This window comes from Saimiri boliviensis, chromosome 12, assembly GCF_048565385.1.
Source record: "Saimiri boliviensis isolate mSaiBol1 chromosome 12, mSaiBol1.pri, whole genome shotgun sequence".
NCBI classification, from domain to species: domain Eukaryota; kingdom Metazoa; phylum Chordata; class Mammalia; order Primates; family Cebidae; genus Saimiri; species Saimiri boliviensis.
Window position 1 is genome coordinate 105,198,824 of NC_133460.1, and position 16,872 is coordinate 105,215,695.

The window sequence follows — 16,872 nt, forward strand, 5'->3', positions numbered from 1 at the left end:
TGTTGCCTGGACAGGAGCTATATTATATTGTGAAAGATCCATGTTCTGATTTTCTGATTCACCAAAGCCAGGAAAGAGGGAGAAATTGGAGGAGAAAGAATCAGAAAAGAAGGTGGCTGCACCACTGGCATCAGCTCTGACTAGGATGGAGGGAAGCAGGAAGGACTAGAGAACGGGGCCCCCAAGTCTTGTTTGAACTTAAAAAGAAGATGAAGGAATGATTTGGGAAACAGGTAGAAGGACCTGGTACTTTCAAATAGTACTTGTTCAAGACCAGGCATTCCATAGAATAAATTGTATATATTTATCTAGAAAAAAATACACTGGAATAACTAAAAAAAGACTTCCGTGATCACCCCTAGTGGCAATATAAAATGGAACAAAATTACAGCACTTGAAGAGGGATACTGCTCAGGCCAGCCACTCTGATCCACCCACCAGACCAGCCAGGGCATTTTGTTTCTTCTAAATGTCGGTTGAGCAACATCAGTTTCTTTGAAAAGAATGAACTTGAGAATGCCGCTCCCGGGGCAGTGCTTGTGCAGCCCTGCTGCCGCTCGCTGCACTTCGCTTCCAGGAAGCTTGGTTTTAAGCTCTCATGTCTACATGGCAGGTACTTGGTTATTTCTCTCTGTCTCTCTCTGTCTCTGTCTCTGTCTCTGTCTCTGTCTCTCTCTCTCTCTCTCATTCTCACATACACACTCACTCTGTGTGTGTGTTTATAATTTGTTTTTTTCTAAAGAAAATTAAACTAAAACCAAACTAAAAACATTTGTTTTTCTTTTTTTGAGGCAACGTCTCATTCTTCTGCCCAGGCTGGAGTGCAGTGGCATGATCATGGCTCACTCCAGCCTCAACTTCTTGGGCTCAAGCAATCCTCCCACCTCAGCCTCCCAAGTAGCTGGGATTACAATTGCATACCACCATGCCTGGCTGTTTTTTTCTTTGGCAGAGATGGGGTCTTACTGTGTTGCCCAGGCTGATCTTGAACTCCTGGCTCAAGCGATCCTCCCACCTTGGCCTCCCAAAGTACTGAGATTACAGGCACGAGCTACCCAGCCCTACACTGAAAGTTTTAAAAAATTAAAGCCTGAGCCTACTCAAGATTATGTATACCTAGTCACTGGGAAGGTGACTGGTCCAGTGTATCCATTTTGAAGATCAAAGCATCAGCACAGAATACCCAATAGGCTGTTTAAAAAAATAAAAAATAAAAACACAACAGGACAGGGCTTTCTGAAACACAACATCCAGATACATGGAACTTTGAGAAATAAATATCTGCCCCCAAACTGCTAGCCTCTCAGACTTTCAAATGGAATGCGGATATATGCAGGTTAAGTTTATCATTCATCTTCCAGTCTTTAGTTGAGTATAGGTTATGGAAGGATGTTGGTTGGGTTCTCTTGAAGGAGAAGCTATGGACTCAGCTGGTGTGAAAGGGGATAATGGCACAGACTGAGACATGGCCTCCTATAGCCTGAATCACCCTCCACCCGCAAAGAGGCTGCTGTGTTCATCCTGTGCTGCCCGCTGTGGACGCCAGGTCCCTTCTGAGCAGCCAGCAGAGCAGAGGTGACTCATCTTTCCTGCCTCTGGGAGCCCATGGGGAAGCCTCATCACAGCCCCTTTTATTCTTCTTTTCCTTAACTATGGTTTACAGAAACTCCTCACTGCTGTATATGCAGATTATGCCCGGAGTCTGAAGAGCCTCGGTTTTAAGCAGGGAGCAGTTCTCTTTGCTTCAAAAGCTGGAGCAGCTGGAAAAGACTTACTGAATGAGCTGGAGTCCTCCAAGGAAGAACCCAGCAAAGAGTGACAGCTTAATAAATGCCAGGGAATCTGATGTGGAAGGCAGATGGGAAGGGGGTATGGTCTGGCTGTGGTCACCATCACAGTCCAGGATGACGAGGAGTACAGGATCCTGTGAGCTATTTCACCACTGTTCTAAGGCTATGTGTGCCCAAATGCATGTAACCATCTGTGCTGGGAGTAAGATTTGTATCCTGTGTTGGTCTCAGAAAGAATGCGAATGCTTACGATTTTGAAAGTCCATAATATTTTATACTTTTGGAGAGAGCTTTAAGAATCCCTGGAAATACTTTTTGTTGGGTAGAGATAGCCCATCCCCCATATCCGGGACCCACATTCGGCAGGCCGCCTCTAGAGATCAGTCTACCCAGCAACAAGGCAAGCCAATCATCTCCCCACTTTAGCCCGCCAAAGCTAAACCAACCCTTGCACACCACGACATTCCCCTCCGCCCGCCACCAATCACTCCGCGACACCTCGCCTATACAGGCCGCCGCCCCTATAAAAACCCTCTCTGGCAGCTGCTGGGTGCAGCTCTTCCCTCTCCCACTCGAGTTGCCCGCAGACCCAAATAAACCTGGACTCGGCCCAACGGTTCCTCAGATTAAATTATTTTGGGAAGGGTCTCTGCGGGTCGCACATTTGGTGCCGAAACCCGGGAGGTGTGAGCGGCTGGTCCACCAGCGGCCCCCTCCCTCTGGCAACCCCCTTCCTCTGAATTGGCCTCCACGCTCCGGATAAGGTAAGTCCATTTGCTTGCCTATCTTCCCCGCGGTGCGTGTGGTGGCCTCTTTTCCTTTCGCGTCTCCCACTCCACGGATCCCTCGCCAAGCGCCGGCCGGCCCGAGTCAGATCCTCCAACCAGGCTCCAGGAGCCTTGGAAGTGATTAGACGAGGGACGCCTCCTCTGGTCTTTCCCACACGCACATTCACATAATAGGGGCAGCCAGACGGGGGACGCCTCCTCTGACTCTTCCTATTTCCCTCTAGAGGGGCTGTGGGACAGACGGGACGCCTCTTCCCACACCACTCTAGCCCAATCCCGCTAAAAGGAAGGTCCCGCCACACGCGCCATGGGGAACACGGAGTCTCAAATTCCTAACAACACCCCTCTCGGGTGCTTACTCCAACTTTTCTCGGCTGGGCTACTCCCAGATCCTCAAACGAAAGAAGCTTATCTTTCTATCCCAAGTGGCCTGGCCCCAATACCAGCTTGATAACCGGTCACATTGGCCTCCAACTGGTACTTTCGATTTCAACGTCCTACGAGACCTAGACAATTTTTGTCGCCGTACTGGCAAGGATCGTGAGGTGCCGTACGTCCAGGCTTTTTGGGATTTGCGTTCCCACCCCGACCTCTGCTCCTCCTGTTCCACTCATCAAGTTCTCTTAGCTCGTACCCCTCCCAAGGTCAGCTCTCCCCCTCCTTATGAACCGCAGGAGGAGCTGCCTGATCATCTGTCGCACCCCCCTCCTACTCACCCCAACCCCCCGCCTCCGCCGGTTGCAGGACCTGCCCCCGCTCCCCCAACTTCCTCTACCTCTGCCCCCACACCAACAGCTCCTCCTCCTCCTTCCTCGTCCTCCTCCCCTCCTGCCGTCGCGGTGCCGCCCCCTTTAAGTTCTCCAGTTGCGGCCCATACTCGTTCCCACCCACCGACTGTCTTGGTGCCAGTTCGTGAGGTGGCCGGGGCAGAAGGTCTCGTCAGAGTTCATGTTCCTTTCTCCCTCCAAGACCTGGCTCAAATCGAACGCCGACTTGGATCTTTCTCGGCTGATCCCCCCACCTATATTAGGGAGTTCCAGTACCTTACTCAAGCCTATAGTCTCACATGGCACGATATCCGTGTCATTTGCACCTCCACTCTTTCCGCAGAAGAACATGAGTGCATTCTAGCGGCGGCTAGACATATAGCTGACAGGGACCATGCTATAAACCCCAACCAGGTCCCCGTTGGGGCTGAAGTTCTCCCTAGCACAGACCCCCGGTGGATTTATCAGGAGGGGCCAGGATCCCACATCCCAGCTCGTGACCGCATGCTCCAATATCTCCCACGGGGCATGGATACTGTCTCCAATAAGGTGGTAAACTATGACAAACTTAGAGAAATAACTCAAAGGGCAGATGAAAATCCCACTCTCTTTCTCGGCCGCTTGCAAGATGCTCTTGTCCGTTTTACCCGGCTGGACCCCGCGTCCCAAAGTGGGGCGACTGTTCTCGCCTCCCATTTCATCTCACAATCTGCCCCTGATATCCGGAAAAAACTAAAAAAGGTTGAAGATGGGCCGGAAACCCCCATATAGGACCTGGTAAAAATGGCCTTTAAAGTTTTTAACGCCCGGGAGGATACAGCAGAGGCAGCCCGCCAGGCCCGAATGAAGCAGAAGGTCACTCTACAAACCCAAGCCTTGGTGGCAGCTCTGCGGCCGGCAGGGGGTGGGAAATCTGGTGGCCGTCAGCGCCCACCCCCCTCCGGGAGCTTGCTTCAAATGTGGAAATGAGGGTCACTGGGCCTCCAACTGCCCACAACCCCGTCCACCCACTAAACCTTGCCCCCTTTGTCAACTCATGGGACACTGGAAGTCGGATTGCCCCAGTGTGCCCAAGGCCTCAGCCGCCCTTGGCAGAGGGATTGGATCACGCGGGGCAACCCTGGATGATCCAGCCTCCGACCAGAGTGCACGAAAGTCGGATTCTTCCGGAGGTTTCTGTCCCGAGTTGCTGGGGCTCTTAAACGACTAGAGAGGCCCTGGCTCCTCAACCCCGCTTACCCTTGCCGAGCCCAGGGTGTCGCTTCAGGTAGCGGGTAAAAGTGTCTCCTTCTTACTCGATACGGGGGCTACCTATTCCGTACTTCCTTTTTACCATGGTAAAACTCGTCCTTCCCAGGTTTCTGTTATGGGGATTGATGGCGCCCCCCACGTCCCACGGCAAACGCCTCCGTTAACTTGCTCATATGGTCCCACTTTGTTTAGTCATTCCTTCCTAGTCATCCCTTCCTGTCCCCTGCCCCTGTTGGGCCGCGATATTCTTGCCAAACTCCACACCAACATCACCTTCTCCCCCACCACCAACTGCCGCTTCCTAGCGCTACTCCACAGTTCTGACCCTCCGTCTACTCCCACAAACTCTCTTTCCCTCCTCCCAGACGTCAACCCCCAGGTCTGGAACACTGAAACACCCACAATTGCCAAACACCACCAACCTGTCAAAATTTCCCTTAAGGAACATTCTCCCAGATTCCTCTGTCGTCCCCAGTTCCCCATCTCCAGGAAGCACCGCCTTGGACTTTCTCCCATCGTCAACAGACTCAAAGGTCGCGGCCTCCTCATCCCCATCAACTCCCCGTGTAATACTCCCATCCTCCCTGTTCGCAAACCGTCTGGAGAGTATCGACTGGTCCAGGATCTCCGCCTGGTCAACGATGCCGTCATCCCCATACACCCGGTTGTCCCCAACCCCTACACCTTACTCTCAAAAATCCCCCACAACACGGCTTTCTTTTCAGTCCTGGATCTCAAGGATGCCTTCTTCACCATTCCCCTTCACCCTGATTCATACTTCATTTTCGCCTTCACCTGGGAGGACCCACACACAGACCTTTCTCAACAACTCACTTGGACGGTCCTCCCCCAGGGCTTCAGGGACAGCCCTCACTTACTTGGGCAAGCTCTGGCCGCCGACCTCCTTGACTGCAACCTCGCTCCTTCTGTTGTCCTTCAATATGTTGATGACCTGCTGGTCTGCTCTCCCAGCCACCCTGAATGTGTTCGGGCCACCACCCTCTTGCTGAACTTTCTGGGCTCGAGGGGGTACCGCGTAACCCCCAAAAAGGCCCAAATAGCCACCCCCTCTGTAACCTACCTGGGCCTGCAAATAACTCCTGGAAAAAAATCTATCACAGCTGACCGCTTGCAGGCCCTCAGGTCCCTCCAACCACCCCAGACGGCAGCAGAAATACTCTCCTTCCTGGGAATGGTTGGGTTCTTCCGCCACTGGGTCCCAAACTTTGCCCTCCTGGCAAAACCACTATACCAAGCCGCCGCGGACACTCCCGAGGGACCGTTGTCCTCTCCAGGTGCGGTCACACAAGCTTTCCACACCTTACTCCAAACTCTATGCGCCTCCACAGGCCTGGCCTTACCCAACCCTAGCCTCCCTTTCCACTTGTACACTGATGAAAGGGCTCATGTGGCCCTAGGAGTCTTAGCGCAGCCCATTGGCCCCACCCTTCTTCCCTTAGCCTATCTCTCCAAACAACTGGGACCCACCGGAAAAGGGTGGCAGCCTTGTCTCCGGGCACTGGTGGCAGCCGCTATTCTCACCCCAGAAGCCCTCAAAATAAATTTGCAGCAGCCACTTCAGGTCTTCTCCCCCCATAAGCTCCAGGAACTCTTTTCTCACCAGTCCTTGCCACACCTGGGACCTTCTAGGATCCAGCTCATGCATCTACTCTTTATAGAAAATCCCAACATTACTCTTTCCCACTGTCCTGCCCTAAACCCGGCCACCCTCCTTCCTGATCCCGCCGCTTCCCCCGCCGAGCATAGCTGCCCCGAGGTTCTATCTGAGGCCCAGTCCCCACGACCGGATCTACAGGCTACCCCCCTAAAGGCAGCTGTAACCCTCTTGGTAGACGGCAGCTCTTTCTCACGTCCCTCCAAACCTCGTGCAGCTGGGTATGCCGTCGTCACCCACTCTGAAGTCATTGAAACCCACTCCCTACCTTTAGGTACCACCTCCCAACAGGCAGAGCTTGTCGCACTCACCCAAGCTCTTAAATGGGCAAAAGACAAGATCGTCAACATCTACACAGACTCCAAGTATGCCTTCCTTATTGCACATTCTCACTGTATGATCTGGAAGGAAAGAGGCTTCCTCACCACCAAGGGTACCCCGGTAATCAATGGCAAGCTTATCGCTGGCCTCATCGAGGCCATCCAACTGCCTGTTTGTTAAACAAGTAGCCATCATTCATTGTCGGGGACATCAGTCCTCGGGGTCTCCTGAGGCACTCGGTAATGCATTTGCCGATAGGACAGCAAGGGACACTGCGCGAAACTGTCCACCCCCGGCCAAAATATATTTTCTATCTCATTGTTACAATCCTCAGTATTCTGACACCGAACTCCAAACCCTACAATAAACCCCTGGTGTTGCCTTCAGAGATGGATGGGCCTTTAAACATAACCTACTTATCCTTCCCCAGTCCCAAAAAACCACAATCATACGGGACATCCATAACTTGCTCCATATCGGACCAAAAGCCTTACTCCACTCCCTTACACCCCTGCTACACCCCAGTGGACTCGCTCAAACCATCCACCAAGTCCACAAAAACTGTCTCACGTGTGCAAAGACCAATTCTCAAGGGGCGTGTCACCTCCGCCAGCAACTCCACCAGCTCCGCGGGTTCTTACCGGGTCAGGATTGGCAGATTGATTTCACCCATATGCCTAAACACAAACGCTTTAAGTATTTGTTAACCCTGGTTGACACTTTTTCAGGATGGATAGAGGCTTTCCCTACCACCTCTGAGTCGGCTGACCAAGTGGCCCACCATCTGATCCAGGACATTATCCCTCGTTTTGGACTCCCAGCTACCATCCAGTCCGACAACGGCCCCGCCTTTATCTCCAAGGTCACTAATGCTGTTTCTACCTCCCTAGGAATCCAGTGGAAACTCCACGCTGCCTACCATCCTCAATCTTCTGGTAAGGTAGAGCGAGCCAACGGGCTCATCAAGGAGCAGCTCACCAAACTCTCCTTAGAACTCCGACAGTCGTGGATCACCCTGCTTCCCCTAGCCCTTGCCAGGTTATGGGCGCGTCCACGGGGCTCATCACAGCTCAGCCTGTTCAAACTCCTTTACGGGCGCCCCTTTCTGCTGTCCACCCCTCCACCTCCAAACACAACCCCCCTGGAAAATTATCTCCCCTACTTCACCCTCCTCAGGAACCTCCTCAGGGAGCACACAAATTCCTCCATACCCCACCCCTCTAATCCTCCTACCAATTCCAAGGGAATCTCCCCTGGAGACCCAGTCTTCATAAAAACCCTTACCCCAAGGCCTCTAGTTCCTCGGTGGGAGGGCCCTTACACGGTCATCCTCGCCACCCCTTCAGCCATTAAAGTCGCACAAATCCCGTCGTGGGTCCACTTGTCCCGAGTGAAAAGGTGTCCTGATGGCCCCCCCTCTTCCCGCTGGGAGTGTACTCCTACTGGCCCTCTATCTCTCAAACTTACCAAAACTTAACCCCTCTCAGTATGTCTGGAGATTCTTCCTTACTGAAAACTATACCAAGACACATCATATATGTGACTCCTCCCCTTACTCTCACAATCATCTCCTAGCCACCTCGGACTGTCCCGCTGCGGGGTGCTCACACCCCATTCAGGTCAACTTTTCCTCCTTTTTTAACTCCAAGGTCCCCCGCCCTGTACTCTGCTTCCACTACAAACAGCCTGATGGCTGTAAGGCCTCTTCCTGGCACTCTTGTCTGGGCTGTGTCTGGTCATCCTGTACCCTGGACCAAGTCCCACCATACCCGAACAGTAAAAACGGTTTCTCACCTGTAACCAGAACTCCACAATTAAACCCCCAGGGAACCCCAATGGGAAAAAACCAATTCACTCTAACCATTTCCGACCCGTGGGACCAAAGATGGACCAGTCCTCAAAAGGCAGCCCTTTACGACTTCCCAAAACAACAGTTCCCGTCCTCACACCTGTACATATGGCGCGCTTACGTCCTTACCCCCGCACAGGTTCGTTCTTCCATACAAAGTCAGGAACAAGTCCTAACCAACCAGCTCCAACCCCGCAACACCCCCTTTTCATGGATCGCCCTCCTCAGGGAGGGATTGGCACTTGCCAATCAGTCCGGGCTTACTAATTTAACCTCCTGCCTTCTGTGTGCCACTCTAGGACAGACTCCCCTCGTTGCGGTACCGGTTCCCTTCCCGCATAATACCTCGGAACCATCCAACCCCTTTACTCCTATTCCTAACGTACACCTCTATGCTCTACCTGAGTCTCAGCTTCCGGCCTGCTACTCCCTAGGCCACAGTTACTCCCATTGTAACCACACCAGGCGGGTTTCAACCAACCTAACCGCTCCACTGGGCATTTTCTTCTGGTGCAATGGCACCCTAACCAAAACCCTGTCCTCTAGCCAGCCTCCAACTCTCTTATGCCTTCCAGTCACCCTAGTACCTCGGCTCACTGTCTACTCTCCGGCCGAGTTCCTTCTACTACAGGTCCCACAGGCTCCGTCTCATCGCGCCCGAAGGGCGGCCTTCCTCCCGGTGGCTGTGGGCCTATCCCTTACAGGCTCCGCGCTGGCCGCTGGGATGGGAGGAGGGGCATTGTTCCATTCTCACCAAGCTCTGGCTCGCCTTTCCTCACAACTTCAGGCAGCCATTGAGGACTCAGCAGCGTCTCTAGCATCTCTCTGACAGATCACCTCAGTCGCCCAGGTAGCCCTCCAAAATCGGAGGGCGCTGGATCTACTTAACGGCGGAGCGTGGAGGAACCTGCATCTTCCTACAAGAAGAATGCTGCTACAGTGTCAACAAGTCCGGACTGGTAGAAACGCGAATTGAAAATCTCCAAAAAATCAAAACCAGCCTCCAAAATTACAAGTTTTCAACAGAAGCCTCCGCATGGTGGTCGTCTTCCATGTATACCCTCCTATCCCCACTACTTGGACCCTTACTAATAATCTGTCTTCTTTTACTCATTGCTCCTTGTCTTTTCCAGTTCCTCCAGCGATGGCTTCAAGAACTAACCCGAGTTACCATCAACCAAATGATGCTACAACCAGTCTTCCCCCTCCCGGAGCCAAACTACGATAACACCACACCAGCACCTGTCCCCCAGGACAACTACACCACTCCCCCACCAACCTCCCCAGAAAACTACATCCTTCTGCCCACTTCTCAGGCTCCCTAAGAAATCAAACCCCTCCGCCGCCCACCTTCAGCAGGAAGCAGCCAGAACGACCTCGTCGTCCTTTTTCCTTTTTAGGGAGTCGGGAATGTTGGGTAGAGATAGCCCATCCCCCATATCCGGGACCCACATTCGGCAGGCCACCTCTAGAGATCAGTCTACCCAGCAACAAGGCAAGCCAATCATCTCCCCACTTTAGCCCGCCAAAGCTAAACCAACCCTTGCATGCCACGACATTCCCCTCTGCCTGCCACCAATCACTCCGCGACACCTCGCCTATACAGGCCGCCGCCCCTATAAAAACCCTCTCCGGCAGCTGCTGGGTGCAGCTCTTCCCTCTCCCGCTCGAGTTGCCCGCAGACCCAAATAAACCTGGACTCGGCCCAACGGTTCCTCAGATTAAATTATTTTGGGAAGGGTCTCTGCGGGTCGCACATTTGATGCCGAAACCCGGGAGGTGTGGGCGGCTGGTCCACCAGCGGCCCCCTCCCTCTGGCGACCCCCTTCCTCTGAATTGGCCTCCACGCTCCGGATAAGGTAAGTCCATTTGCTTGCCTATCTTCCCCGCGGTGCGTGTGGTGGCCTCTTTTCCTTTCGCGTCTCCCACTCCACGGATCCCTCGCCAAGCGCCGGCCGGCCCGAGTCAGATCCTCCAACCAGGCTCCAGGAGCCTTGGAAGTGATTAGACGAGGGACGCCTCCTCTGGTCTTTCCCACACGCACATTCACATAATAGGGGCAGCCAGACGGGGGACGCCTCCTCTGACTCTTCCTATTTCCCTCTAGAGGGGCTGTGGGACAGACGGGACGCCTCTTCCCACACCACTCTAGCCCAATCCCGCTAAAAGGAAGGTCCCGCCACACGCGCCATGGGGAACACGGAGTCTCAAATTCCTAACAACACCCCTCTCGGGTGCTTACTCCAACTTTTCTCGGCTGGGCTACTCCCAGATCCTCAAACGAAAGAAGCTTATCTTTCTATCCCAAGTGGCCTGGCCCCAATACCAGCTTGATAACCGGTCACATTGGCCTCCAACTGGTACTTTCGATTTCAACGTCCTACGAGACCTAGACAATTTTTGTCGCCGTACTGGCAAGGATCGTGAGGTGCCGTACGTCCAGGCTTTTTGGGATTTGCGTTCCCACCCCGACCTCTGCTCCTCCTGTTCCACTCATCAAGTTCTCTTAGCTCGTACCCCTCCCAAGGTCAGCTCTCCCCCTCCTTATGAACCGCAGGAGGAGCTGCCTGATCATCTGTCGCACCCCCCTCCTACTCACCCCAACCCCCCGCCTCCGCCGGTTGCAGGACCTGCCCCCGCTCCCCCAACTTCCTCTACCTCTGCCCCCACACCAACAGCTCCTCCTCCTCCTTCCTCGTCCTCCTCCCCTCCTGCCGTCGCGGTGCCGCCCCCTTTAAGTTCTCCAGTTGCGGCCCATACTCGTTCCCACCCACCGACTGTCTTGGCGCAACTTTGTGAGGTGGCCGGGGCAGAAGGTCTCGTCAGAGTTCATGTTCCTTTCTCCCTCCAAGACCTGGCTCAAATCGAACGCCGACTTGGATCTTTCTCGGCTGATCCCTCCACCTATATTAGGGAGTTTCAGTACCTTACTCAAGCCTATAGTCTCACATGGCACGACATCCGTGTCATTTGCACCTCCACTCTTTCCGCAGAAGAACATGAGCGCATTTTAGCGGCGGCTAGACATATAGCTGACAGGGACCATGCTATAAACCCCAACCAGGTCCCCGTTGGGGCTGAAGTTCTCCCTAGCACAGACCCCCAGTGGATTTATCAGGAGGGGCCAGGATCCCACATCCCAGCTCGTGACCGCATGCTCCAATGTCTCCTACGGGGCATGGATATTGTCTCCAATAAGGTGGTAAACTATGACAAACTTAGAGAAATAACTCAAAGGGCAGATGAAAATCCCACTCTCTTTCTCGGCCGCTTGCAAGATGCTCTTGTCCGTTTTACCCGGCTGGACCCCGCGTCCCAAAGTGGGGCGACTGTTCTCGCCTCCCATTTCATCTCACAATCTGCCCCTGATATCCGAAAAAAACTAAAAAAGGTTGAAGATGGGCCGGAAACCCCCATACAGGACCTGGTAAAAATGGCCTTTAAAGTTTTTAACGCCCGGGAGGATACAGCAGAGGCAGCCCGCCAAGCCCGAATGAAACAGAAGGTCACTCTACAAACCCAAGCCTTGGTGGCAGCTCTGCGGCCGGCAGTGGGTGGGAAATCTGGTGGCCGTCAGCGCCCCCCCCCTCCGGGAGCTTGCTTCAAATGCAGAAATGAGGGTCACTGGGCCTCCAACTGCCTACAACCCCGTCCGTCCACTAAGCCTTGCCCCCTTTGTCAACTCACGGGACACTGGAAGTCGGATTGCCCCAGTGCGCCCAAGGCCTCAGCCGCCCTTGGCAGAGGGATTGGATCACGCGGGGCAACCCTGGATGATCCGGCCTCCGACCAGAGTGCACGAAAGTCGGATTCTTCCGGAGGTTTCTGTCCCGAGTTGCTGGGGCTCTTAAACGACTAGAGAGGCCCTGGCTCCTCAACCCCGGTTACCCTTGCCGAGCCCAGGGTGTCGCTTCAGGTAGTGGGTAAAAGTGTCTCCTTCTTACTCGATACGGGGGCTACCTATTCCGTACTTCCTTTTTACCATGGCGAAACTCGTTCTTCCCAGGTTTCTGTTATGGGGATTGATGGCGCCCCCCACGTCCCACGGCAAACGCCTCCGTTAACTTGCTCATATGGTCCCACTTTGTTTAGTCATTCCTTCCTAGTCATCCCTTCCTGTCCCCTGCCCCTGTTGGGCCGCGATATTCTTGCCAAACTCCACACCAACATCACCTTCTCCCCCACCACCAACTGCTGCTTCCTAGCGCTACTCCACAGTTCTGACCCTACGTCTACTCCCACAAACTCTCTTTCCCTCCTCCCAGACGTCAACCCCCAGGTCTGGAACACTGAAACACCCACAATTGCCAAACACCACCAACCTGTCAAAATTTCCCTTAAGGAACATTCTCCCAGATTCCTCTGTCGTCCCCAGTTCCCCATCTCCAGGAAGCACCGCCTTGGACTTTCTCCCATCGTCAACAGACTCAAAGGTCGCGGCCTCCTCATCCCCATCAACTCCCCGTGTAATACTCCCATCCTCCCTGTTCGCAAACCGTCTGGAGAGTATCGACTGGTCCAGGATCTCCGCCTGGTCAACGATGCCGTCATCCCCATACACCCGGTTGTCCCCAACCCCTACACCTTACTCTCAAAAATCCCCCACAACACTGCTTTCTTTTCAGTCCTGGATCTCAAGGATGCCTTCTTTACCATTCCCCTTCACCCTGATTCATACTTCATTTTCGCCTTCACCTGGGAGGACCCGCACACAGACCTTTCTCAACAACTCACTTGGACGGTCCTCCCCCAGGGCTTCAGGGACAGCCCTCACTTACTTGGGCAAGCTCTGGCCGCCGACCTCCTTGACTGCAACCTCGCTCCTTCTGTTGTCCTTCAATATGTTGATGACCTGCTGGTCTGCTCTCCCAGCCACCCTGAATGTGTTCGGGCCACCACCCTCTTGCTGAACTTTCTGGGCTCGAGGGGGTACCGCGTAACCCCCAAAAAGGCCCAAATAGCCACCCCCTCTGTAACCTACCTGGGCCTGCAAATAACTCCTGGAAAAAAATCTATCACAGCTGACCGCTTGCAGGCCCTCAGGTCCCTCCAACCACCCCAGACGGCAGCAGAAATACTCTCCTTCCTGGGAATGGTTGGGTTCTTCCGCCACTGGGTCCCAAACTTTGCCCTCCTGGCAAAACCACTATACCAAGCCGCCGCGGACACTCCCGAGGGACCGTTGTCCTCTCCAGGTGCGGTCACACAAGCTTTCCACACCTTACTCCAAACTCTATGCGCCTCCACAGGCCTGGCCTTACCCAACCCTAGCCTCCCTTTCCACTTGTACACTGATGAAAGGGCTCATGTGGCCCTAGGAGTCTTAGCGCAGCCCGTTGGCCCCACCCTTCTTCCCTTAGCCTATCTCTCCAAACAACTGGGACCCACCGGAAAAGGGTGGCAGCCTTGTCTCCGGGCACTGGTGGCAGCCGCTATTCTCACCCCAGAAGCCCTCAAAATAAATTTGCAGCAGCCACTTCAGGTCTTCTCCCCCCATAAGCTCCAGGAACTCTTTTCTCACCAGTCCTTGCCACACCTGGGACCTTCTAGGATCCAGCTCATGCATCTACTCTTTATAGAAAATCCCAACATTACTCTTTCCCACTGTCCTGCCCTAAACCCGGCCACCCTTCTTCCTGATCCCGCCGCTTCCCCCGCCGAGCATAGCTGCCCCGAGGTTCTATCTGAGGCCCAGTCCCCACGACCGGATCTACAGGCTACCCCCCTAAAGGCAGCTGTAACCCTCTTGGTAGACGGCAGCTCTTTCTCACGTCCCTCCAAACCTCGTGCAGCTGGGTATGCCGTCGTCACCCACTCTGAAGTCATTGAAACCCACTCCCTACCTTTAGGTACCACCTCCCAACAGGCAGAGCTTGTCGCACTCACCCAAGCTCTTAAATGGGCAAAAGACAAGATCGTCAACATCTACACAGACTCCAAGTATGCCTTCCTTATTGCACATTCTCACTGTATGATCTGGAAGGAAAGAGGCTTCCTCACCACCAAGGGTACCCCGGTAATCAATGGCAAGCTTATCGCTGGCCTCATCGAGGCCATCCAACTGCCTGTTTGTTAAACAAGTAGCCATCATTCATTGTCGGGGACATCAGTCCTCGGGGTCTCCTGAGGCACTCGGTAATGCATTTGCCGATAGGACAGCAAGGGACACTGCGCGAAACTGTCCACCCCCGGCCAAAATATATTTTCTATCTCATTGTTACAATCCTCAGTATTCTGACACCGAACTCCAAACCCTACAATAAACCCCTGGTGTTGCCTTCAGAGATGGATGGGCCTTTAAACATAACCTACTTATCCTTCCCCAGTCCCAAAAAACCACAATCATACGGGACATCCATAACTTGCTCCATATCGGACCAAAAGCCTTACTCCACTCCCTTACACCCCTGCTACACCCCAGTGGACTCGCTCAAACCATCCACCAAGTCCACAAAAACTGTCTCACGTGTGCAAAGACCAATTCTCAAGGGGCGTGTCACCTCCGCCAGCAACTCCACCAGCTCCGCGGGTTCTTACCGGGTCAGGATTGGCAGATTGATTTCACCCATATGCCTAAACACAAACGCTTTAAGTATTTGTTAACCCTGGTTGACACTTTTTCAGGATGGATAGAGGCTTTCCCTACCACCTCTGAGTCGGCTGACCAAGTGGCCCACCATCTGATCCAGGACATTATCCCTCGTTTTGGACTCCCAGCTACCATCCAGTCCGACAACGGCCCCGCCTTTATCTCCAAGGTCACTAATGCTGTTTCTACCTCCCTAGGAATCCAGTGGAAACTCCACGCTGCCTACCATCCTCAATCTTCTGGTAAGGTAGAGCGAGCCAACGGGCTCATCAAGGAGCAGCTCACCAAACTCTCCTTAGAACTCCGACAGTCGTGGATCACCCTGCTTCCCCTAGCCCTTGCCAGGTTACGGGCGCGTCCACGGGGCTCATCACAGCTCAGCCTGTTCGAACTCCTTTACGGGCGCCCCTTTCTGCTGTCCACCCCTCCACCTCCAAACACAATCCCCGTGGAAAATTATCTCCCCTACTTCACCCTCCTCAGGAACCTCCTCAGGGAGCACACAAATTCCTCCATACCCCACCCCTCTAATCCTCCTACCAATTCCAAGGGAATCTCCCCTGGAGACCCAGTCCTCATAAAAACCCTTACCCCAAGGCCTCTAGTTCCTCGGTGGGAGGGCCCTTACACGGTCATCCTCGCCACCCCTTCAGCCATTAAAGTCGCACAAATCCCGTCGTGGGTCCACTTGTCCCGAGTGAAAAGGTGTCCTGATGGCCCCCCCTCTTCCCGCTGGGAGTGTACTCCTACTGGCCCTCTATCTCTCAAACTTACCAAAACTTAACCCCTCTCAGTATGTCTGGAGATTCTTCCTTACTGAAAACTATACCAAGACACATCATATATGTGACTCCTCCCCTTACTCTCACAATCATCTCCTAGCCACCTCGGACTGTCCCACTGCGGGGTGCTCACACCCTATTCAGGTCAACTTTTCCTCCTTTTTTAACTCCAAGGTCCCCCGCCCTGTACTCTGCTTCCACTACAAACAGCCTGATGGCTGTAAGGCCTCTTCCTGGCACTCTTGTCTGGGCTGTGTCTGGTCATCCTGTACCCTGGACCAAGTCCCACCATACCCGAACAGTAAAAACGGTTTCTCACCTGTAACCAGAACTCCACAATTAAACCCCCAGGGAACCCCAATGGGAAAAAACCAATTCACTCTAACCATTTCCGACCCGTGGGACCAAAGATGGACCAGTCCTCAAAAGGCAGCCCTTTACGACTTCCCAAAACAACAGTTCCCATCCTCACACCTGTACATATGGCACGCTTACGTCCTTACCCCCGCACAGGTTCGTTCTTCCATACAAAGTCAGGAACAAGTCCTAACCAACCCCACAACACCCCCTTTTCATGGATCGCCCTCCTCAGGGAGGGATTGGCACTTGCCAGTCAGTCCGGGCTTACTGATTTAACCTCCTGCCTTCTGTGTGCCACTCTAGGACAGACTCCCCTCGTTGCGGTACTGGTTCCCTTCCCGCATAATACCTCAGAACCATCCAACCCCTTTACTCCTATTCCTAACGTACACCTCTATGCTCTACCTGAGTCTCAGCTCCCGGCCTGCTACTCCCTAGGCCACAGTTACTCCCATTGTAACCACACCAGGTGGGTTTCAACCAACCTAACCGCTCCACGGGGCATTTTCTTCTGGTGCAATGGCACCCTAACCAAAACCCTGTCCTCTAGCCAGCCTCCAACTCTCTTATGCCTTCCAGTCACCCTAGTACCTCGGCTCACTGTCTACTCTCCGGCCGAGTTCCTTCTACTACAGGTCCCACAGGCTCCGTCTCATCGCGCCCGAAGGGCGGCCTTCCTCCCGGTGGCTGTGGGCCTGTC

At 53.7% G+C, this 16,872-nt stretch overlaps 1 protein-coding gene and 1 long non-coding RNA gene across 7 annotated transcripts in view; one reads left to right on the plus strand and one right to left on the minus strand.

Annotated features, from left to right (window-relative positions):
- Positions 1-2,080, plus strand: part of WDR11 (WD repeat domain 11) — a 59,495-nt gene extending 57,415 nt beyond the window's left edge. Inside the window, exon 29 of the mRNA XM_003922142.4 lies at positions 1,662-2,080. Coding sequence (XP_003922191.1) covers positions 1,662-1,819 — 158 coding nt within the window. The 3' untranslated portion in view covers positions 1,820-2,080. The remainder of the gene's footprint in view (positions 1-1,661) is intronic.
- Positions 1-16,872, minus strand: part of LOC120362525 (uncharacterized) — a 99,129-nt gene that overhangs the window by 19,182 nt on the left and 63,075 nt on the right. The window lies entirely within an intron of this gene.